The sequence below is a fragment of the Delphinus delphis genome, chromosome 9 (assembly GCF_949987515.2).
Source record: "Delphinus delphis chromosome 9, mDelDel1.2, whole genome shotgun sequence".
NCBI lineage: Eukaryota > Metazoa > Chordata > Mammalia > Artiodactyla > Delphinidae > Delphinus > Delphinus delphis.
Genome location: NC_082691.1, coordinates 83,487,688 through 83,510,929, shown reverse-complemented (window position 1 = coordinate 83,510,929; position 23,242 = coordinate 83,487,688). Strand labels below are relative to the sequence as shown.

At 47.9% G+C, this 23,242-nt stretch overlaps 1 protein-coding gene across 1 annotated transcript in view; it reads right to left on the bottom strand.

The window, feature by feature from the left end:
- Positions 1-23,242, bottom strand: part of SND1 (staphylococcal nuclease and tudor domain containing 1) — a 417,946-nt gene that overhangs the window by 91,828 nt on the left and 302,876 nt on the right. The window contains exon 16 of the mRNA XM_060020832.1: positions 4,011-4,120. Coding sequence (XP_059876815.1) covers positions 4,011-4,120 — 110 coding nt within the window. The remainder of the gene's footprint in view (positions 1-4,010; positions 4,121-23,242) is intronic.

The following is a 23,242-nucleotide window of genomic DNA, read 5'->3' as shown; positions in this document are numbered from 1 at the left end:
CCGACGGAGCTGCAGAGGCAGCAGCGGGTCAATGAGCGAGGGCTGGCTAGGTGGCCTTCCGAAACGAAGGTGTGGAGAGATCCCAAATGACTGTTTTATTCACAGGAAGGGCCTCAAAAGGAAGGGGATGGCTTGGGATTGCTGGATCAATGTTTTAGATAGGAATGCCAAGGCAGAAAAGAATCACTTACCCAGGACCACATGATAACTGGAGTGTGAAAACCTCGGAGTCTGCACTTTTAAGCCAGTTATCTAATGCTCTCTCTCACCACTACTTCTGGGAAGACGCTAGCAACGGGCACAATTCCCCATCTGGGAAATTACACCAGATCTTCCTGTCCTTGGCAGTGTGGCAGGGAATTGCCTGAAAGAGGCAGCTGTATTGGGGGAGGGGGCGGTGCCTGGCAAAGGGGGTGTCACCAAGCACATGCCGTCCAATGGGACACAATGATCTCATGTTGTGTGGTCCAGAAGTAGCCCGGCCTCAAAGGCCAGGGACATGAGAACAAACTCATTTTCAGGGACGTACCAAGCCATTTAAACCCAACTTGGCAAAACCTGTACAGCACGGTCAGCAAACATTTTTGATAAAAAGATAGTAAATATTTTTAGCCATTGCAGACCATATATCCTGTTGTAACTGCTCAACTCTGCTGTTATAACATGAAAGGAGCCATAGACAGTACATAAAAAGGTTAGTGTGGCTGTGTTTCAATAAAGCTTTATTTACAAAACTGGCAGTGGGCCGGGTCTGCCCATCCCTGCTATACACCAGATGAGTGAGGCTGAGAAGACCTGTTGAAGGCCTTTCAGAGTTTCTTGGCTGCTTTGGCCTTCAAGGTCACAAAGAGAATCAGGTAATGACATGGTGTCTAGCTTACTGTTCATGATCTGAAGCTGGCAGCACCGCCGGAACACCCAGACCACTGACCTGGAACAGTCCTCCCAGACTCCCGACTCAGGGAAAGGAACAAAAGCCAAGAGGAACCAATGGCTGAGGAGAACGACCATGGAGAAAAATGGAGAAAAAGAAGAAAGGTGATGAAAGGTGGCAGGGGAGACACTCAGGAAAGTGAGCTGAGTGATGGCCAGAAATGTTAGGCGCTCCGTCCTGACTAGTGTCATCGTAAAAACACATTTCAGGAAAGCAGGGCTCTCAGGTCTCAAGATAATGGGGGCCAGCTGAAATGAGAGGAGTCTCGTGTTTGATGGTACAGGCTCCACATGAGGATATGGGATGGAAAGACTACAAGTCTGTCTCCACCCCAAACTGAGAAGCAGACAGGCAGCAATTCCTGCTCTGTCTGCCCAAAGCTAAGACAACCCACCTCATAAACAAGGAGTCGCTTTTCCGGGCCAGGCACCCCACACCCCAGCTTTCTGTCTGCTCCCCGGCAGGGGCTGACCTAGGGGCGCTGGTCATTACACAGTCTCTCCCCTACTTCACATCCTTCTCAATTCAGTCTATGGGTTCTGGAGTCCAACTTAATGGCCATATCTCTGTGGGATCACACATGGGGCGCAGGAGGTGCTGTGAAATCATGAGACCCATGTGCTACTAACTCCTTTCCTACACGAGAGAGCAGATTTACAGTGACTGGGAAAAGCAGGCAGGGGGTAGAGAAATCCTGGCCCCAAAATAAGATAATAAAAAAGCATTTAAAGGAGGGGTGGGGCAGGATCAAGGCCAATCACATCTTCACAACACCTGATTACCTGAGCTAAATGTGATTATCAAGGGAACAGGCACAAGGTAAGAAAACCCATTCAACTTCGGCCAACAGGACAGCAGCTTGGCCGCAGAGGAGTTCCTGGAGTGGAGGCTGCCCTGAAGGTGAGAGCCGTGTGCGGTGTGAGGCTGCGGACCCCTGCTCAGCCATCCAGGAAACCCCGCGGCCCTTCTCCTAAGGGTGGGAAGGACCTCTACATCTGAGGACCAATCCATCAGGCTTTTCTAGATCCTTGGGGGGTGGGGGGGGAAGATGGCAAAGAGAAACGCTCCCCAGGACAACCCCTGGAATAAAAATGAAGGTACTATACAGGTAGAAGTAAGTGAATAAACCTATAACAAATAAAACCCTCTCTTCATTCCTACACTGTTCAGAAAAGAGTTTTCATATATTATATAAAGGAAAATGCCCAGGAGAGTAGGCTGTAACTGGTTCCTTTAGTCAGAATCTCAAGTTATCCTTTCTTTAGGCCATACCCATCTTTCCTCTGGATAAAGACCTTTCAAAACAGTCAGCCCAAGTAATCAAACAAGCAGCTAAGAAAATGTAGTAAGGTTCTCGATCAAGAAGCCCCAACCCATGGCTATGAAAGATCGGGACATTACAAACAGGAAAGATCAATACCAACTGCGGATTAGACTAAGGATCTGCAAACTTACGTGTCAGAGGCACCAACGAAAATGGGGAAAACTTTTAATCTTTTTCAACAATCAAATATCAGCAAATACACAGACAAAGGTAAGGTCATAATAACCATGAGAGAGTAAAAGAGTTTTGGGCCACTCACTCCTTTCAGTGGTCAGTATTCTCTTTGACCCCCTTGTGCTTTTGGATATCACCAGCGGGCCAGAAACATGATCAGGAAGAAAAGTGGCTGGAGAAACAAGAGTTGAAAAAGAAAGGGAAAGAAGCTTTAGGAGACAGGAAACAACAGGAAGAGGACTATGGTGAGCAACGAACAGAAATGTGACTTAGAGAGTAAGTGACGAGGATGTTACTAACAAATGTCGTAGGCAGCCCAGTGAGGGGATTTCCTCCCCCCATCCGAAGCACAACCAACCAACAAAGGGACTCACCTGCTTATTCCAACATGAAACAGCTCTGTAGTGCATTATCCAAAGGGGATATTACAGAGGGGAATTCTAAAATATCTGCTCCTTCGACCTAATTCCTGTGCAATGTCAAAAACTTTCAACAGCTACTGACAGACAACAGGAGTGTTTGGATTCTTGAAATACTTCTCTAGTGGGAAGCTATCTTTAACTGATAACAATTCAACCTATGTTATGGAGTCACAAAATAGGGGGGAGGGGAAAGACACCTTGCATGCATAAGGATGGCTTCTTCACAAACAAATGCATCTGACCACAAACAAAATAGAGCGGAATGTGAGACTGATGAGACAATTAAGGGCATTAAGCACTCCCCCCCAATATATTCACTGGCGTTTCAAATCAAAATGAGAGATGCGGAAGCTTATAAACAGGTATCTGTATCACTTGGCAACCCAAAGAAGACCACACATCTGCTCCCCAAAACCTACAAAGACTCATGAGCAAGATAACCTCTAGAACCCCCATAATCTTTTTCACTGTGTGTATTATGATATTGCATGAAAGCAGGAGGTACCCTATGGGTTAGTTTAAAAAAAAAAAAAAAAAGGAAAAAGGCAGACCTAAAATCCTAAGCCTGAGCCCAGCACACTCCCCACTGTTCCTTTTCTGTGCCCACCTAGCAGGATGAGTGACTGGCATACTCCTGGAAAGCAGATGGATCTGTTGACTATGACTTGATAAAAATTAGCAGGTAGATGGGCACCATGGCAGCTGAGCAGCCTAACTCCTGCCTGCAAGAGCCAGCCCGACAGGCAGAAACAAAAATACAATTAAATTAAGTCAGAAAACCCGCTACAGAAAATACAATTACTCAAAGATACAAATAAACGTTCAAAGAAAATTGGCCCCTGACAGGGTTAGTCAAGCTTCTAGATCCAGCTGGAGGCAGGCAGCTCAGCTAATTCGCCAAGGAGGAGACTGCAAGGCCGTAAGCTCTCAGCCTTAGGATCCTGGCTGGGCCGGCCTGGTGTTCATCCCACATCTCAGGACGCCCACTGGCCAGTGAAGCAGGGCTCAAGGAACGGGACGTGGGCAGACACAGAATGGATCATGGCCGGGGAAGGCCGAGCACCGGAAAAAGGGACAGACTGATCTCTGCCATCAGACCGAGTGAGCCCCACTTTCTCCCCCTCCTCATCCAAGCAGCCCCTGGAAGATGCCCTACCTCTCGCTGCAGCACCAGCTCCTTGGTGAAAAGCGTTGCTTCCTCACTGAACGGCTCTCCCTCCTGCACCAAGCCTGGGAGGTTTCGGGCTCCTCGGGGGCATTCGATGCCTGTGTCAGGAGAAAAGAAGAATTTGTGATGAAAAGGGGTCCACTAGGCCTGGTGTCCAGCAAGGATGGTCCCCTGACCCTTGTAACAAGACAGGCATTTGATCAGAATGCCATGACATGAGGTAGGGCAGAGGCAGTGGTAGAAGGGGAGGCGTTTAGTTCGCCGGAGGTGGGAAAAACTAACATTATCACAGCAGTAACAGCGAAGAGGGGATCCCAGTCACAGAATCTGGGAATTACTAAGATCATCTGGGGAGTTCTAAATAAGATATGCAGGAAACACACATACCCCAACATGTGGCATGAATCCTCATCTTGGACTGTTCACTCCTTATGGGCCTACAGTCTCACTGCTTGGACGATCACTTAAATAAATGGCTCTCTCACCTAAATTACACTGATATCCCCAGCCATTCTGCCTCCTGACAGCCATTCCAGCCATTTTCTCTTTACTCTCTGACTTTCACATCCAATGCAAAAGTGTTAACTTGGTGTCATTTTCCTCTTCAAATAAGCTTCCCCCTCTGTCCTCTGGCTATACTTGGGACAACAGTACCATCAGTATTTCATTCAGAAGGAGAGACAGAAAAAACAGAATCCTGATGAAGTATCAGGTGTCTGGAGGCAGACACACCTGGATTCACACCCTACGTAACTATTAGGATCTGTGACCTGGGCCAAGCTACTGAACCCTTTCAAAGCCTCAGTTGTCCTATTTGTAAAAAACCTACTTCACACAGCTGTTGGGTGAGCTAGGGGAGATTATTAGGTAAAACATTTAGTACCATGCCCGACATACGGAAAGGTTCAATACATTTTAGCTCTTATTATTTTACCATTATTATCACTGACACAATTACCCACTCTCAGAATCTCAGTCACATCTTTCAATCTGCAAACTAGACTGTAAGATTCCTGAGGACAAAATCTTACCCTTCACACTCCTACCTATTCAAGGACAGTATTTTATACAATATAGGTGCTCCTAACCAATGCAGACTGCCTTTTCTTTCTCTTTGATTCAATCATTCATTTTGCAAATATTTATCACCAACAGTGGTCACCTGTGAGAGGCCATGAACTATGTCACATTTTAATGTCTGGATTAGACTTATAAATATTTCCAAAATATTCAAACTGCAGCTGTACTTACAAAGCCAAAACTTGAACTAGGCTAGAGACATAGGAAAAGAAAATAATCAAAATATGGGGGGGTGGGTGAGGAGGGATGTGCACTTAGTGCTCGTGTCTCTAAGTAACTGCCGGCAATAAGGCAGGACTGCAAGGTGTTACTTCTTATTTACAAACAGCCTCAGGTGAAGTTACAAAAGATTTGGCACAGGGAGGCGCGGCAGCAGGGCAGCTAGGCTACTGCAGACACCTGCTGGGAGCCTTTGGGAGAAGAGGGGCCACCACTGCCGGGACAGAAGGTACATCCCTTACGGATGAAGCCAGGTGGCTGCTCATGTTTCTGGCCACAGCACAGATTCAAGGTCATGGAGCTCAGAGGAGAGGTGATAGTTTATACCCTGGTCTTTCAGAAGCTCAAGAACAGAGCTTTCTCTCCAAGCCTCAAAAAAGGAACACACGACATCAAACAGAACACTGGATGGGGAGCACGGCACAAGGAGAGAAACTGCAGCAGGAGAGCAGCTGGAGCTGGTGCCAGGACCACTCTCCCGCTCGCATGAAGACGGGGATGGTGAAAGTCCTACCCGAGTGTCACCTGGGCAAGAGCACCAGGGCTGCCTCACTCTCTCCCGGCACTTCAGTGCCAGGCTCTGAGGGAGAAGTGGAACTGATTTTTGAAAAAGACATCAACAAACTCACAGAACCAAAAAGCCTGAGATTAACCTTGAAAGGAGAGATGGGGGAACAAGTAAAATGAAAGACATCCATGATTCTTACAACAGTAATAGCCAAAAACATTTTTCATTCTGTATCTGTGAACTAAGCAAAAATTATAATTGTCAGAAAGAAAAATAAACAGTTCTACTGAAACTTCTGGTCACATAACCATAGGTAAAGCACTGTTGAGGAAACAAGAGTAACGCGACAACAAGTGTTCAGTTTGTGTCTGACTCCTGGATGGGGCAGAACTGGGGTGCTGTTGGTGGGACTGCTGTGTCACTTAAAGGACCCAAAGAGTCTCCCTAGCTGAGGAGATGTCCCCACTCTATTCCTGTAGCTGTCTTGGTATTCGGAAGTCTCAAGAGAGCAAGAGACCCCAGCAGCCCTCTCTGAATCCTGGGAGACCACCAACTGATTAAACTGAGAAGCAAGATGGCCCCGTGAGCCCAGGGAGTTGAAACGTCACGCTGAAATGGGTTCAGATCACGTTCCTGGAGAGAAACACATGGGCCCGTGGTGACCAAACACCAACCGCTGCATGTGGACCCAGAGGCGAAGGAGGGCCTACGTTCCACTGTCCCTCTATTTGCCAGGAGCTGGGCTGCAGCTCTTCGAGAGGAGAAAGCTGAACCAGGATGTTCCCCTGCCCTTTAAGTGGAAAAAGTAAACACATCCAAGCACATCAATTCCTGTCAGGCAGGTAGGTAAGAGAAAGGAAAGCGAACAGAAAATTTGCTTGAGAACAAGAATACCATCTCTGCTTTTATCGTTTAACTTCCCTTTCTGCTGGGCTGACTCTTCCCTCTCTTGGACCTGTCTCCTCTGAAGTAACCCCTTCCCAGTCAAAACCTGTCTCAATGTCACATCTCAGCTCAGGGTCAGGGATGGCTTAGTCGACACTACTTACTAGGATAGAGAGAGGTGGATCTTAAAAATAGATCCAGTGGGAGCAGGTATCAAACAGTGAAACCCAGCTAAACCCAGGTATAAGTGCTAGGAGAACAAAGAGCGGGAAAAATGAGTATTTACTGAGCATCCTTGACTATCTATGAACTGATGTAAGGACCCAAATCACCAAGCTACTAAGTGGCCAATCTGAACCCTAGACTGCCAGGTGCTAAAGCTATTGAGCAAAAACCCAGTTTTGGAGTTGAGTACTGCTGTCCCCAGAGGGTGTTAGACAAGGTAGGAGTGCAGGGCCCGGGGACTCGATTTCTTGTCGGGCAGGTGAGTGGAGACACAGCTGGGGTTTACATGTAACGGCAGGGCTCTCGGTACTGGGTCATCACCGTAGCAGAGGTGCAGGCACTGTAGGACCGGAGCACAGAGGTCAGGGAACCCCTAGGTTCCGGCCCTAGACGGGATCCCAAAACAGGGAGTGTGTGGGTGAGATGGAATCTATTAGCAGACCAGGGCTCGCAGCTGGGGCCAGGATAGGGGGAAGGGTTTTTATAATATTGGATATCTGAGTGTTAGAAACCTATGAGCCAAGCTATTTCTGTAGACGGACTGTGTAGACGAGCGTTTTTCAAACTTTTAACGTTGATTATGACCCCACCCCACACTTAAATATGGGTATGTACACATATACAGCAAAGTTTTCACAGAGCAGTGGTCAATCGTGACTACATGTGACACGCTGTCTTCTCTGTTTCATTAATGAAAAAAATACGGTTATGACACTGAATTAACTGAAGACCTCTGGTGGGGCAAGGCCCACGGCTTGGTGAACGCCGGGAGAAGACTGGGGTGTGAAGACAGAACGCCAGGTGGCCCTGACGGCCCTCCTGAAGAGGTCAAAGTCTACACCGAGTGCTTACTCACCAGCTTCAGGACTTGGCTTTTGTGTCCCAAGGGATCAAGGGACAGGGCGAGAAATATGCTGTCCACTAACAGGGAGCAAGTCAAACAAGGTAACATCGTAAAGCTGGAAAGACAGACACGGCTGCTGAAAGCAGGGGAAGGCCACGCACCATCAGCAAGAAGAGGCCCGCCGAGCCCTCCCTTTCCAAGAGCCTGGCCAGTAAGGAAACACCGTTCACGCTGCACCTTGACTCAAAGGCCACTGCAGTGCTGGGCTGGCTGTGCCGCTTTGTTACCAATACAACAGACTTAGAAAAGGTTAAAGAAAGCACGTCACGGGAAAGAAAGCTGGGGTCTCTGAAAGCAACTGCAGAGGCAGAGCTGGGCAGGCTCACCGGTGGCAAAGGTGAGCGCCCGAGACGGTGAGGAGGAAGCGAGGTGTCACCGGGTTCCAGGAGCCCTCCACAGCCAGGCCAGGAAGAGCCCGCGGTTCTGAATCACGCACGTCACCACCAACCGCTGTCTTTCCCGATGAGGCCCTGGCGAGGGCACATTGAGTCTGCTACGCTCCCAACACCACAGGTGCAGGTCAACCGCCAAGCTCACCCCTGACACGGGCAAGCCATTCATATACCACAAACATTTCGTTTAAAAAACAAAAAAAGTTCCCCAACATTCTTGAATATTTCCTTCCCTACCATGGGGTCGGGGTGGGGGGCAGAATGGAGAGAGAGACCCCCCCCCCCCCGGGGCAGGTGCAGCTGACTTCCGCCAAGGGCAGATGCCGGAGAGGTAGGCCAGACACACCTGCCCCTGCTCCGGAGGCTCCCTGACCTCTTTAAAGCCTGACAGACAGACCTGCCTGTAGGGAAAAACCCATCATTCCTCACACCTTTTCTATGCTTTCTGGGATATGATGGCTGACCAAGACTACTTAAAAACAAAACAGAAAGAGGATCTGCCTCATCTTGTACAGTTTAGAAAGAGAAAATTCATCACTAGCTATCAGCACATCATTTCTGGTTTCTACTCTGCCACTGACAAAGTATAAAACCTCTCCAAGCCCCAAGGTCTCTGTCTGTAAAATGAAGAAACTCCAAATTCTCCCCTGGCCAGAAAATCCTACAATCTGGGTTATGCCCTTTTGAGATTTCCCATCCAAGGCTTGACTCCCTGAGTATAGGGTGCCTCCTTTCAAATGTAAAATGCTGGGCTATAAGAGCATTCTATTAAAAAGAAATTATACATTTGGAGACATTGACTAACTAGGTCAATTAACACAAACACTTCGGTCAGTCAGCTGTGGAACGAGAAGTACAAATTCTTGTTAATGATCCGATAATGGCTGTATAAGATTCTATTGATGGCTATGTGAGAGTCGTGCATCGTTCTGAATATTTTACACTGTATGCTGAGCTTTATGATAATCAAGCTGGGCTCAAAGCATGGTGGCTTTTTTTTTTTTTTACTGGGAGTGAAAGGGAAGTATGGCAAGTATGGCAAATCTGCCTCCGCTAGAAGGGACAGCTTCCCAGTGGCACTTAGTCCAGCAAACAAGAGACCAGGCATTCACAGCAGGAAACAGAACTCTAGTGGAAACAGTAACCAACTGAAAGGATAGGTTGAGGGTGATTATTGCTTGTCCACTGTGTGCTCATTACTACATCGGACATTATGGAGGCAAGGGCAGAGGACGCACGCAGACCTCACCTTCGCCCTCTGCCTACTTCAGATACTTGGCGAGTTCCCTCGGCAGACCTTCCCTCCCCCCGTTTCACAAATACGCATCAGTGCCTACTCTGGGCTAGGCACTGGGTTGGGAGGTGAAAACTCAATGATGAAAAAGACTGGCTTTGTCCTAGTGAAGCTTAATTAGCAGCATGACAATATTATTTTCCCTGCCATCGTATGAAGTATGCTATTGGTGATGGAATTTACCATTCAGTCTGTAGGGTGGAGAATGTTAAGAAATAACACATAACTGGATTATGGCAGGTGGATGCATTGGGAGGATGCACCAGACAAGTCAATCGTGGGCTCGCCACTGCCATGTCCCTTGCTAAGTGTCAGCCTCAGGCAGCTGTCTTCCAGCACATGACCCTGGCTTCTGTCCTCTCCCCCAACCAGCAGTTGGGGATGGAGGTCAGAGCAGAAGGTGAGAAATGAGGGAGGGAGGGAGGGAGGGGAGAGTTGCTACTGCACTTGATTCAAGGATAGTCAATTTATAGCAGGCTGGCAGAGGGGGAAAAAAAAGCTCTGTCTAAAGAGAAATGAAAGGTGACAGGTGAGAGAGATTCTTTCTGGAATTTGAACTGGGCAGCATGCAGAACATCAGCCCGTGAGGAAGAGGAGGAAGGAGGGGAGCGCACTGCATCAGCACTGGAGCACTAACACCAGAGACCTGCAGCGAGGTCCTGGAGCCACCAGACCCACGACCGCCCTCTATGTTCCGGGATCTGGGAGATCTGACCTCACCTTGGATGCTGTTTAACAATTTCATGGATGTTCCCATAAATCTGCTCTCTCCTCTCATTGCTACCATGAGCAAGCCTATGTAAGAATCTGGCATTTCCAACCCAAATTAAACTAAAACTAAATTGCTTCTTAGGGTGGGTACTGTATCTTATTCAGATCTTTCTAGCATCTGACACACTGCCTAGCACACAGTGGCACTATAGATCCTCAATCAATGCTGAATGAACATCCGTGAAAAATACTTCTGGGACAGAAGTCCATACACAGAGAAGGAAATGGCTCATGAACAGTCAGGGTCATAGACCTTATGCAAATACCAGGAGAGGGGGCTGACAGAATTCCTATACACACATCCCACTTCCCCATGGTGACACAACACTTCAAGGACGAAAAAGAAAGCACAGCTACACCCTTTGCCCCACGGGTCTTTGAATCAGCACATTTGGGAAACGCAACTCAAATACACAGGGGACATGGGCAGCACCGACCAGCAGTGTGAGCGAGACCTGAGGCTGCTGCACCGCAGCTATGTTCAGTTTCCAACTCGACAAAGGAGGAAAACAATTCCCACCCGTGACCCCATGTTGGGCTCCAGGCGGCCATGCTCGGAGCGCACTCAGAGAGATGACTCAGGGGTGGGCAGGCCTGCCTGGAAAGGCCAGTTAAAGGTGCTTAAATCTGTACAGCTCGGCTGAGCGGTGACCAAGAGGGTGACACGATAACAATCTGCAAGTATTTGAAAGGTGTAAACACAAAAAGGAGGGAAAATGCTTAGCCTAAAAACAGGGGGTGCAATTATTAGGGGAAAGAAAATCTGGACGAAATATCGGAAAACCTTGGTGTAGGGATGACTACGGGGTCATCGGTAAGTTTCCCAATGGAAATGAAAAGGCAATTATTCGATCCTAAAGCCGAAAGGTGGCCACAAAGCCCATCCCTCTGCTTCTGTGAAAGCAGCCCAGACCAGGGGGCTATGGTTTTACTTCCTATATTTAGGGAGAGACTTCTTAAGTAATATTCAAGTCAAAATACCTCTGCTTTAAATACTGCTCCCTGAAATTTTAACAAATTTTGTTGATCAAACCATAGCGGAGACAAACGGCCATGCTGGTGGGGCTTTCAGAACAAACACAGGCTTTACCGGCTAGCACACGGCACACACCTGGCTGGCAGATAAAATGGAGCTAAGCAGAGCTGGGGACAGACAGCTGGGAAAGGGACAGAGGACTAGACTCTCATGTCACGGAGCATCTTCATCCCCGGTCTCTAAGACCCTGGGTAAGCATGCTATGAAATGCTGTACACTTCCCAGACAGGAAACCACGGACACCTCTCCCTTCTTTCTACATAAACACAGTCCCCTGGAGTAAACGTCAAGGACAAGGCGAGGCACAGAAAGAACACCAAAATAAGATTCCTGTCACACTGACTGCACTCCAATACCTCTGCCTGAGTTCCTGCTGCTGCGGCTGGCCAACTTATACCTCACAGACTCTCAGCAGAGATTTCTACCCTCGCATTCAATGAGTTCCACTTCTATACTTTCCCCTGCCATCCTTCCCCCCAGTGAAAAACAAAATTAAAAAAACCCACATCGGGGCTTCCCTGGTGGCGCAGTGGTTGAGAGTCTGCCTGCCGATGCAGGGGACACGGGTTCGTGCCCCGGTCCGGGAAGATCCCACATGCCGCGGAGCGGCTGGGCCCGTGAGCCATGGCCGCTGAGCCTGCGTGTCCGGAGCCTGTGCTCCGCAATGGGAGAGGCCACAACAGTGGGAGGCCCGTGTACCGCAAAAAAAATCTCACTTCGCACAGGGAGTTAGACATTGAGCTCCATATGTAGTCCAAGAAAAGTGCCATGTTCTTCCTTTTCTACTCTTGCCCTAAGCACCAAGAACAGAATCCAGAACTCTTAAGCCAGCGGCACAGAAGGCAGAGGCAGACAGGCCACCCGCCTAATCTTAAGCGATGTGGTTATCACCTGAATCTACATGCAAAGCCAAACCACTGTACCTTGTTGGAGCTGAGAAATGTAATACCTCTCGTGTACCAAAAAAGCTTGCTCTCAGTCCTCTCATAAGCTTTAAAGCAGAAATCATTGGAGGTCTCAAGTTGCAAATGTCGTCAGTGAGTCAGTTAACAATTGAAAATGGCAAACCGTCCCACCTTGGACCAGCTGGTCCTATATTTTCACGTTTCCAAGATGGCCCAAACAGCAAGGCAAACGGTAGACCAGTGGGTTCCCAAGAGTTAGTTCTACCCGATACAAGGCCTCAGTTTGTACTGAAAGGGTCAGAAATGAAACTAGGATTTTGCATTGTCTCAGATTCTTTATTCTCTCCCTTGTTCTCTAAACCGCTATTTTGTTACCTCGGGGGAGGCAGCATCTTCTGGGCCAATTTTGGAACATGTCACTGCTGAGGCTCTTTCAGTGACGAGAATAAAGGGAGAAAAGAAGAATGAAGGAATCCTAATTAAAGGGATCAAACTCCTCAGGTAATGGTAGTCAGGGGAGTCGGAACTGGGCAAAAGCCGAGACTGAAGTTGTTTTTACTTCACAGTTCCAGTTGTTTGGGGGAGACTTTTATTAGGTTGCCCTGATTTGCTAATGTTTGATGCATCTGTTGAAAGACCAGAAACCGAAGTTAATTGGGGACAGGAGCAATGAGATCCATTCTCCACAATGTGACGGGAATTTCGGCTCCCTTTGAGGAAAGGGAGGGATGGAGGGAGGCATCTACAGAAGGGAGGGACAAGTTTCTCCGGCACAAGTCACAATAGTGTGACCACTAGGGGAGGGGTGACGTCTCGAGTCTCATCTCTAGTTATCAGCCTGTCAGTGGTGGATCCCGTTCTGCAGTTATTTGAGGTGAGGGGTATGCTAGTTCTCTCTGGAGCCACAGCAAGGAGATACTCAGTAATTGTGTGCTAAACAAACACCAGAGAGGAGAAAACCCCAGCAAAAACAGACGCAGCAAACCTGTGATAACAATGTCCCCTTCTGAGTTCCCGTATGCATACTAGTTAATGCTTGGTGAGTTCGTGAGGAAATCTACTAACTCTTACTTCTGGGACTTTAAGGAGAGTGAGTGTTAGATGCTAAATCACTGACCGCTGTCCGAGGAGGAGACGAGGAAGGGATGGCTTAGAGGCCTCACACTGGTTGCTGGCTCTCAGTCTGGCAAGACAGGCAGTGTGCAGAACTGGCTTCATCCAACTTGATTTATCATGGGCTTTAGACACCGAAGAATCATTCCCCAAAGGGAGAAGAGCTCTTTCAGGGGGAGCTGGTGTGGCAGATAACAATCGGGCCAGCATCAGAATAACCTTTTATGATTCTCCCCACTGCAGAGCAAGATCTGAAAACAATGATTTTTAAAGGGAGAAAAAACTCTTGACTGATGAACAAGGCCGTTCCCTTCCCATGACATCCCAAGCACATGGCCATAAATAAGCCAGCCAGGCTTTCTCTGGGGGTGTGTTTGTGAAGGGGAGGTTGGAGATGGCAGGCTGTCGGCTTCCCGATACACACGTTCATTTGGGGGTTTGCTGTAAGCAGCAGCTGCAATAATATCACCACCAACTAGGAGCAGAATGAAACAACTGTGCCCTCTAAAAATGTTTTCCATTGAGTTTCTCCTAATTATCCATATCAAAACAGCCACCTCATAGCCTCATTACATAGAAAACAAAGCGTCTGAGGTCAAGAGCTAGGCCCACAGTGGTCTTCCCGGCGACAAGAGAGCTACACGGCTCAAGCTCTTACGTAACACTGTGGCACCATGGAGACAGCACCTAACAAGCGCAAAGCCATGTCTGAGCAGCGAGGGGGAGTTGGTTTCTATGAGAACCTCAACTTTTGCTTTTTCTGACTTATTTTAAACATGTAACTTTATCTCTGAATCAAATGAAACTTAGATTTATAAAAATAAATGTCATTTTCGGTACCCCCAAATCCCAGTCTTGGTCTTTTAAATTCCATGTTCATGGATAAAGAGAGCAATTTGAATCTCCTGTCCAGGCTGGTAGAGAACAGCTCTGGGGGTAGGGAGAAAGCCACAGGAAACCTGCATGTGGGTCCTGCGGCTACCAGCTTCCAGAAGGTGGAACACACCTGGCAGGCAAATGTAAAAGGTGCTTACTCGCATAAATTTAGTGACTTTTTCTAAACCAAGCTGTGTTGTCATTTGAACAAAATGGTTCTGAGATGTGTGGAGTACACTTCCAAACCACTGCCTTTGCTGAGCTTTCCACTCATAGAAAATTTCTCTGAGCTTCTTCTCCTGAGGCAAGTGAAATCCCAGTGTCTAGAGATTAGTATGCTCAGCCAGTGGAACTGCAGAAGAGAAAACCCAGCTACCGTCAGGAATACTAACACCCCCCAAAGCAAGGATGATGAATAAAAATCTGAGAGCTCAGCAGCTCTTAGGAAGAGCCTTCTACCTCACTACCTCTATGCTTAAAGAAATAAATGAAAACAAGCCAAAAAGGAGAGGAATTCTGAAGAGCCAAGGTTCTTTAAGACCACAGGCTGATCTTGGATATAGAAATACATCCTATCCTGATAAGTAGCTTGAATTCTGGGCTGTGGATGAAGACTGGCCTTCACCTTTTTTGGTTAGCACCATAAAAAAGGGGTCAGCAGACAACTTCCTGAGGACTAAATCTAACCCACTGCCTGTTTTTGTACAACCTATGAGTTAAGAACAGCTTTTACATTTCTGAATGGTTGAAAAGAAATATTTTGTGACCTGTGAAAAACTGTATGAAATTCAAACTTCAGTGTCTATTTACCCTCTGGCCCTTTAGAGAAGAAGTTTGCCGACTCTTGCTCTAAAGCATGTGGTAAACTGGGTAAAAAAAAGTTCAGGCCTTCCCTGGTGGGGCAGTGGTTAAGAAACCGCCTGCCAATGCGGGGGACACGGGTTCGAGCCCTGGTCTGGGATGTTCCCACATGCCGCGGAGCAGCTAAGCCTGTGCACCACAACTACTGAGCCTGCGCTCTAGAGCCCGTAAGCCACAACTACTAAGCCTGTGTGCCACAACTACTGATGCCCGCGTGCCTAGAGCCCGTACTCCACAACAAGAGAAGCCACCGCAATGAGAAGCCTGCGCACCGCAATGAAAAGCAGCTGCCACTCGCCACAACTAGAGGAAGCCCGCGCGCAGCTACGAAGACCCAATGCAGCCAAAATAAACTGAAAAGAAACCAAAACAAACCCCCTTAAAAAAGTTATATATAAAAAAAAAAGTTCAGGCAAGACAGAGTTTAACTTCCCAGAACCAGAAGATCAGTACAGGTAATAGCATAATAATAATAAAGATACTAAAAAAGCCCACGGTCATGTAGCTGAGAAGGTGAAAAGCAAGCAAATGTGGCTCAAGGGAAGCTGAGGCAGCCAACGTCAAGCACGGGTGTGTGCCCGCACGCTGGCTCTCCTGCACCCCGTTCTAGGAACGTCATCTCTCCTGTACTTGCCATTTGCCCCCTTTATTCCCACTCTACTCCCACAGACCCCATTCAAAATTTTGAAATTTCCGGAGTTGCCCTTCTCTGTTTCTCACCACAACTGCTTCCTTCCGCTCCGTGACAACAGACTTTCACTATCATACTTCTTGCTGCTACTCAGACTTTATCTTTCTACTCTACTTGGAAAAGTAACCTCCTCACTGACAAATCTCATCACCTCTTCTCAGCAGGGGTCCCACTCCATCTCTATATGGCACGCGGCACTGTGCCCCAACCCTGTAGTGAAATTCTTTCCTCCCCTCTACTGGGGTCCTCTCTCTGGGCTGTTTGTCTTGTCTCCTGCTGTTGCCCTCAGTTATGTCTTGGGCCTCTTTCTTTTCACTCGCTGCACCCTTCCTTGGAAAGTCCATCCATTTCCATGTTCTCCATCACTGTGATCACCCAGAACCTACAGACATGTAAGCCTGAACTGTCCTCTAAGCTCTAGACCCAATCCCCAAGTGTCTGACAGATATCTCCCCCTTGACCATCCTGCCAATACCTCAAACTCAACAAACTTATCGTCTTGCTAAATCGCCTCTGCTCCTTTCCTTGTCCCCTATTCTGATTGCAGTACTAGCAACCCCTCAGTCTAACAATCTCCCTTACCTTTGATTTGTCCCTACTTTATCCACATAACCTAATGATTGCTACATCTTATCGATTCCATTAATTCCACCTCCATCGTTGTTTACATGATCCATGGAATCCTCTCAATCCTCAACCTAACTCTGCTTGTTCAAGCTCCTGTCACTTCTGGCCAAGAATCCTCTGATCCACCTACCTGCCCTCCATTTTCCCCTATCCTGATTCTTCCTGCCTGATTAATTTTCCTAAAGCTCAGTATTCTGCTCAAAACCCTTCAGTGGCTTCCAGGAGTTTACCATATAAAATCAGAAATCACAACCTGACCCTCTAGGCCTTCTAAAATCTGGTCCAGTTCCTTGGGATCACATAAAACATCCATCACCCACTTGACAGCCCTTCAAATATCTGAAGACAGTACAACATCTCTTTCCTCTCATCCTCATGACTTATTTTCTCCAGACTGAACACCCACACAAGACGTGGGTTTTGATTTCCTACCATTCTCCTGCTTTTCTTCCTTAAGCCTAGATAATGTGAAGGGCATCTTCCGATAGGAAACACCTTTCTAGTCGACTTAATTAAACGTCTGCTGTGGTGGCGGGGCTCATTCACCAGGGAGCAACCCTTCCTGCACGCTGAGGAGAGAGGCACCTTTGGAGGGGAAATTTGCTGCCTGAGTTGGACTGATCAGGGAGGAGTGCGCAGAGACTGTGTACCAGCCCCGTCTCCCTGGGACCAGGCAGTGTTAGACTTTTCCTCCAGGCAGGAGGCTGCAGCAAGAGACAGCTCCCCCCGCGCAGGAAGAACCCCCGGTACATGGGAGCCCTCGAGGGACTGTGGGGAGAGGTGGAGCCCATCCTGAGGAAGGCGGAGGCCGTCATGGCCTCCATTCCAGCCAGCTTCCACTCTGTCTTGGAGACCCCGGTGGTGTGGTGATAAGCAGTCTATTCATTTCCTTCTCTCATGCACAGGGCTACTGGGGATAAAAAGGAAGCAAATCCAAACCACTGCCTAGAGTCCACTTTGCAGAATTCAGGGAAAGAGTGTTCTATTGAAGTGGTTATCTTCCCTGTTTGGGAGACCTGAGGGAAAGAAAAGGATTTCTGTGTCCTTTGCCTTCCACTGATGCAGCCCTGAAGAAAGGATGATTTCAGTCGTCACTGTGGCCAGTGGGACAGTGAAAGCACGGCTCGCACTTAATTGAGGCTTTTTAGCTCCTGTCGCAGTGTGGCAACAGGGCACCAGAGCACCAGGATTTGAACTGTGACGCCGGGTTCATTTGAAAAGCTTCATTTGAAAAGCAGGAGAGAAGGGAGGACAGGGAGGGAGAAAATCAGGGACCTGACAGACAAGTTGCCTGATTCTTTGCAGTGAATGGGAGATATTAACCTGTCCTTCAGGCTGGGCCCGTCTTCAAGGGACAGGAAAGCTGCCCCAGTGGGCTCATTACTCACAGGTGAAGGACGGCATGAGGCATAAGCCCCCGGACGAGATGCTCGCCTCAAATCGTGATTTCTGATAAGGGTGCGACTGGTGAGGAAGTGGCAGTGGTGTGTTGAGGGATGGTGGGGACCGTCAACTCCCCAAACACAGCTCGCAATAAAGCACGTTGCCTGATGGCGATTCCGGGTGCTGTGACAACCACGGCGGGGTGTGTGCACGTGCTCACACTTGCATGTGTTCACACATTCAAGGAAAGAGGGCGGGAAGAGGGGAGTGGGGGGAGGCGGACTGAAGAGCAGAGGAAGGAGGCGCTCAGGAGACCGCAGTGGCCGTAATGACGCAAATCAGAAACTGCTATTTGTGGGGAAGTGACACCAGGGCTGCACCCACCTACTGACGGGCATGGACACGCAGCGAGAGTGCCTGAAGGGGCAGAGGCCAGAGACAGGAACGGGTGGATTCCCTGGCAGAGCGTACATGAGAATCAAGCTTCATTCCAGGGACAAAGGAACAATGAGCCGCACTTCCGCCGCCTCACGCCCTGGACGTGTCTTCCCGAGCCCTAGGCTGCCTGTAGGTTCCCTTTTATCATCCTGAAAACTTTCGATGCTGGCTTGTTTGTGTCTTCTCACTTCCTTCTGCTCCAAGTTCACGCTTTACCGTATCCCAGCCCCACGCCCCTTCAGGCCAGCCTTGTCCAGTATCGCCACCAGAGAGAAATGTCATCAGCTGAAGCCTTTTAGACCATGGACAGCGGCTCCTCTGGGGTGCAAGTGGCAGGGAAGCCATCTCTCTCTCTCTCTCTCACATGCACAAGCGTGAGCAGTGCTTCTCCTCAAGTGTGCCCCCTTCCACGTCTGCCTAGTAGGACCAGTGCTGGGGTATAAGAAGCTTGTTACAAGGCCCCTACATTTCAAATAAATGCCAGAGGACACATTCCTGTAAGGAATCTGGGGGGCTCTGAAAAGCTGTATACCCACGCGGTTGCCTGTTTTTATGTAACCATTTTTCAGTTTCCATAGTTTGTGTCATTAAATAATTGTTCTCTAAAATATATATAACAAGATGGACAGTTAGTTGTGGATAGGGTTCTTTCTTTCTCTCTGGACCCTCCCTCCACAGCCTAGCAAGTGTCTAAAACACATCTAGCCCAGATGGATCCCTCGGGGTCAGAAGGCAATCAGATGTCCCAGCACATGGAACTCTCCGGCTACACAACTGTGGACCCAGGGAGAAAAAGGGAGAAGGCCTTTTCCATCTCAGTCAGCCATCGTAGGGAGGTGCTGGCTCCTGAATGGCAAAGAGGACAGCTGTCAGCAAGAGGAGCAAGGAGGCAATTTCACAGCATAACAGCCAAGAGGAAACAAAGACAAGAGAAGTGCTTCAGATGGAGGCTGTCTCTGCTAATCTCGCTAAACGGGAAAATTCTATATTCTGTAATTGACCCACCCTTCGACAGCTGTTCACACTTAAGTCAGGAGAAAGGTGAATGCTTTGGAAGGGGAAGGAGGGATTTCTCCTGGCCAGCCTGGAACCAAAAGGAGCCCAGTCGCTAAATGATGTGTTTGGGGGCCACAGAAAGGGGGCTCCCTCCTCTACTAAAAAGCCCATTCGCATCCTATACAGCAAATGAGAGCATAATCAAACTGCTGCTGCCCCGTGACCCAGGCCAACGCCACAGAAGGAAACCTGCACAGCCACTTCCAGCCCTCAGGGCAGACAGGACGGAGGAGTACGTGCGGGAGAATCTGGAGGCACTGAGTCCGGTCTAAAGCACTGCATTCACCTGTGCGGACCGGGAGAACTGGCACTTATCATCTGCCAGGACCCTGAAGATTCTTATCTCCCTGTTACCAGTGTTCTGGCTGAGACTCTGTAATGGATTCATCTTTGTAGATGAGTGATGCGGTTTAAAATACTGCAGGGTTTGGCTGCCATTCCCTCCTGTGGGGTCTCAAAATAACTCCACACAAATCATTTTTGCTAACCACTCACTCAGGCAGCTCTTCCCTGCCAGAACACACACATCTTATGTAACTGAAGGAGCCGCCCAGCTTGCTGAAGAGGAGGGCGTTCCCAGAGCGCCGCTGCTCGCTGCCCCTCGGGCTCTGCAGAGCCCGGGCTTTGAAACCAGCTCTGTGCCTGGGCCCAAGCTCCCTCAACAAGAGACCCCCCCCAGGAGACTCAGGTGTTCATCAGGGAAGGGCATCCAATTCAGGACTGCCTTAGAAATAAGTGCAACCTGGACATTCCATGAGCACTTCCAGGTAAAAGATTGACTCTGCTAGATTTTGGAAAGTAATGAGTAGGGGAAGGACCAAAGCACCTTTCCTCTGAGAACTCACAGTTCAGTGTGGACGACAGGCACGTATACGGACAGAACATAAACATACAGGAGGAGTGGGAGAGGAGAGGTGCTACAGAACACCTCACAAAGCCTCCTCCCAAATTTCACGCCTTCGTGACGCACACGCTGCCCTTGGCTCGGCTTCCTTGCTGACCCTTCTGCCCAGTGCCCCTCCTATTTCTCTTAAGTCTCCACCGTCAGAACCTTTTTTTTTTTTTTTTTTTTTTTTTGCGGTACACGGGCCTTTCTCACTGGGTGGCCTCTCCTGTTGCGGAGCACAGGCTCCGGACGCACAGGCTCAGTGGCCACGGCCCACGGGCCCAGCCGCTCCGCGGCATGTGGGATCCTCCCGGACCGGGGCACTAACCTGTGTCCCCTGCATCGGCAGGCGGACTCTTAACCACTGCGCCACCAGGGAAGCCCAGAACCTCTTCTCTTGACTGCTCCTTAAACCTGCATCTTCACAGCTGCGTCCTCCTCTAACCTCCAATCCTAGGCAATCACATTCACCCCCTGTGCTTCAGATTCCATTATAAGCTGTTGATGCTCAAAGTTTTCATCTTTAGTTCTGACCTTTCTACCAAATTCATCTGGACCTGCAAAAATTCACAGGCATCGAATGTTCAAGGTCTCCAAGGTGACCTAATAACCTTCTCCTTGCAAACATTCTATTATTTACAAGCTAGAAAAGTGACCTCTCTTTTCCCATCCTCTATTATCAAACAACCAGCAGAATTCTAGATCAGAACCCTCCTAACCAGATCTGCTCTTTCCTCTTCATCCTATCCAGACATCCTGACTGCAGTTTGGGTTCTCCCAATCTAGTCTTCGTATTGCGGTAAAAGTAATCTCTTAAAAATAGATAATGCAGTGGAAAAGGAGGGACTTCCACTATATCTAATAACACGGATGAATCTCAGACAAAAGCTGGGTAAAATAAAGTTCGGTAAAATAAGACTATGATTCCAGGTATGATGTCCAAGACAGGCAAAACGCATCTATGGCAACAGAAGTCAAAATACTGGTTATCTTTGAGGGGAAGGCCAAGAAAGAGCCTGCTGGGATGCTAGAAATATTCTATATCTCGACATGGGTAGTGGTTTACTTGGTTACTTGCAGTTATCTGTGTACTTTTATATACATAAAATGAATCAAGCTGTATACTTAAGATCTGTGTGCTTTACTACGTAATAATCATTTCTAAAACTAAAAAGAACAAAAAGACATAACGCATTACCCACCATTCACTGCTTCCTATTACTCACCTTAGGGATTCCTAACCTGGTCAGGGACGGGGTGGGCTTGGGCTAGTGTTTGCCAATCCAATGAAACTGTATGAAAATCTTTGTGTGGTCATGTATTTTCTGAAGAGAAGACTGATAGCCTTCTTCAGACTCATCATTCACTAAGAATGTTCACGACTCGAAGTCATCGACGACTTCGCTATGAGGTACAATCTAAGCAGCATGGACACAGGGCCCTTCAAAGATGGGGAATCTAGCTTCCCAAACTCATCTTCAACCATTGTCCCTCTTACAGGAGACATGCCAGCCGTATTAAACTATTGGCCATTCTGAATAACAATGCTTTTTCAAGCGCCCTCTCTTTCCTTGGCTGGTTACACCCTTTCTCTCCCGTATCTGGCATTTTCTGGAGAGAAAACCTACAAGCTTTCCAAGATGGATAAAAAGGTTGGTGATCACCCTAAATAGCAAAGAAACTGAGCTACAGGGTAGGGGGACATCTAAACAACTCAGCGCTGAAGTCCAGCAAAATAATCTGGCTACAAAGGGTGGCCTGAAGCTGGGTGAAAGTGCAGTAAAAAGATCATTAAAGGAATGAATGAATCACAGCACTTGAATTCAGTGCTTTTGTGGTAAAGACATTGAGGACCTGCTTATTTAATATATATCAGATGAGAACAAAGATTCAATGAGGCAAGAATCAGGGGTCAAAGTTAACAAGATAACATGGAAAAGGGATTAACACCCGGCGTTCAACAGAAGAAGAGGGTTGGGGGACATGGCTTAATACAAGTTCATGTACAAAGGACCTAGAAAGCACACACTGACGACAGTTCTATAACACACAGAACCTAAAGGAAAACTTGGAGAGACGAAAACCACACTGCCTATCTCTCCTAGGTTTCCAGCCTAAAACACGAAAGGAAATGACTGTAAGGACATCTACATGTACCACCTAAACATTTACAGAATTACATTTTACAGCTGGAAAGAACCTTAGAAATCGTTCAGCCCAAGCTCTGTATTTTCACAGAGGAGGAAACAGGAAATCAGAGAAATTAAATGACCTACACAAAGTCACAGGCCAACTTGGTTATGAGGCACAGATTATAAGCCGTATCTTTTGACAGGCAGTTGTTCTTGCCACTGGATCCTATCAGTTGGGCTGAATGCACTTCATCTTACTCAGGCTGCCCACGGTCCTGGTTTAGCCTATGGAATTCTGTTTTTGGATGTCTTTTCCTGAGCAGACAGATAATCTGATAGGCTATGCTGGCTTTCAAAAAACACATTAGGAAGTAGTTGGTATTATCACAGCGCGGTTTACATATAATTGAAAGGATTTTTTTTTACATATATCAAGAGAATATAGACTGATCCCAAAGAAATTAGTCTAACAAATAACAGCTACTGTAATCTGAGTGGTATCTTCCATTGTGGTTAAGCACCGGATTAAGTACTTTTAAAAAAAACATGCGTCATGCTATTTAATACTTAGAGCACCCCTAATTTACAGATGAGATAACTGAGGCAAAGACAGGTTAAATAAGTTGCCCTACATAACAGGGTTTATAAATGGCAGATCCAGGATTTGAGTCTGCTTCTGTGAGTCAGAAATTCATATTTGTAATGAATTCACTAAAGTGTCTCCCTAAAGAAGGGGTATTTCACAGAACTCCCGAAGTCAGAGTTATTAAGAGATCCTTGGGAGTATCTTTGTCCACCTCTGTCATTTTATACACGAGGGAGTGGCGCTAGCATCACACCCCAGGCGTTCTGTCTCTTAAGTCATTTACTTTTCCCTACACTCCGCCTTGCTGCGCGAGACTGCAGGTTCTGCCTCGATGCGTGGCGGAAGACCCAGT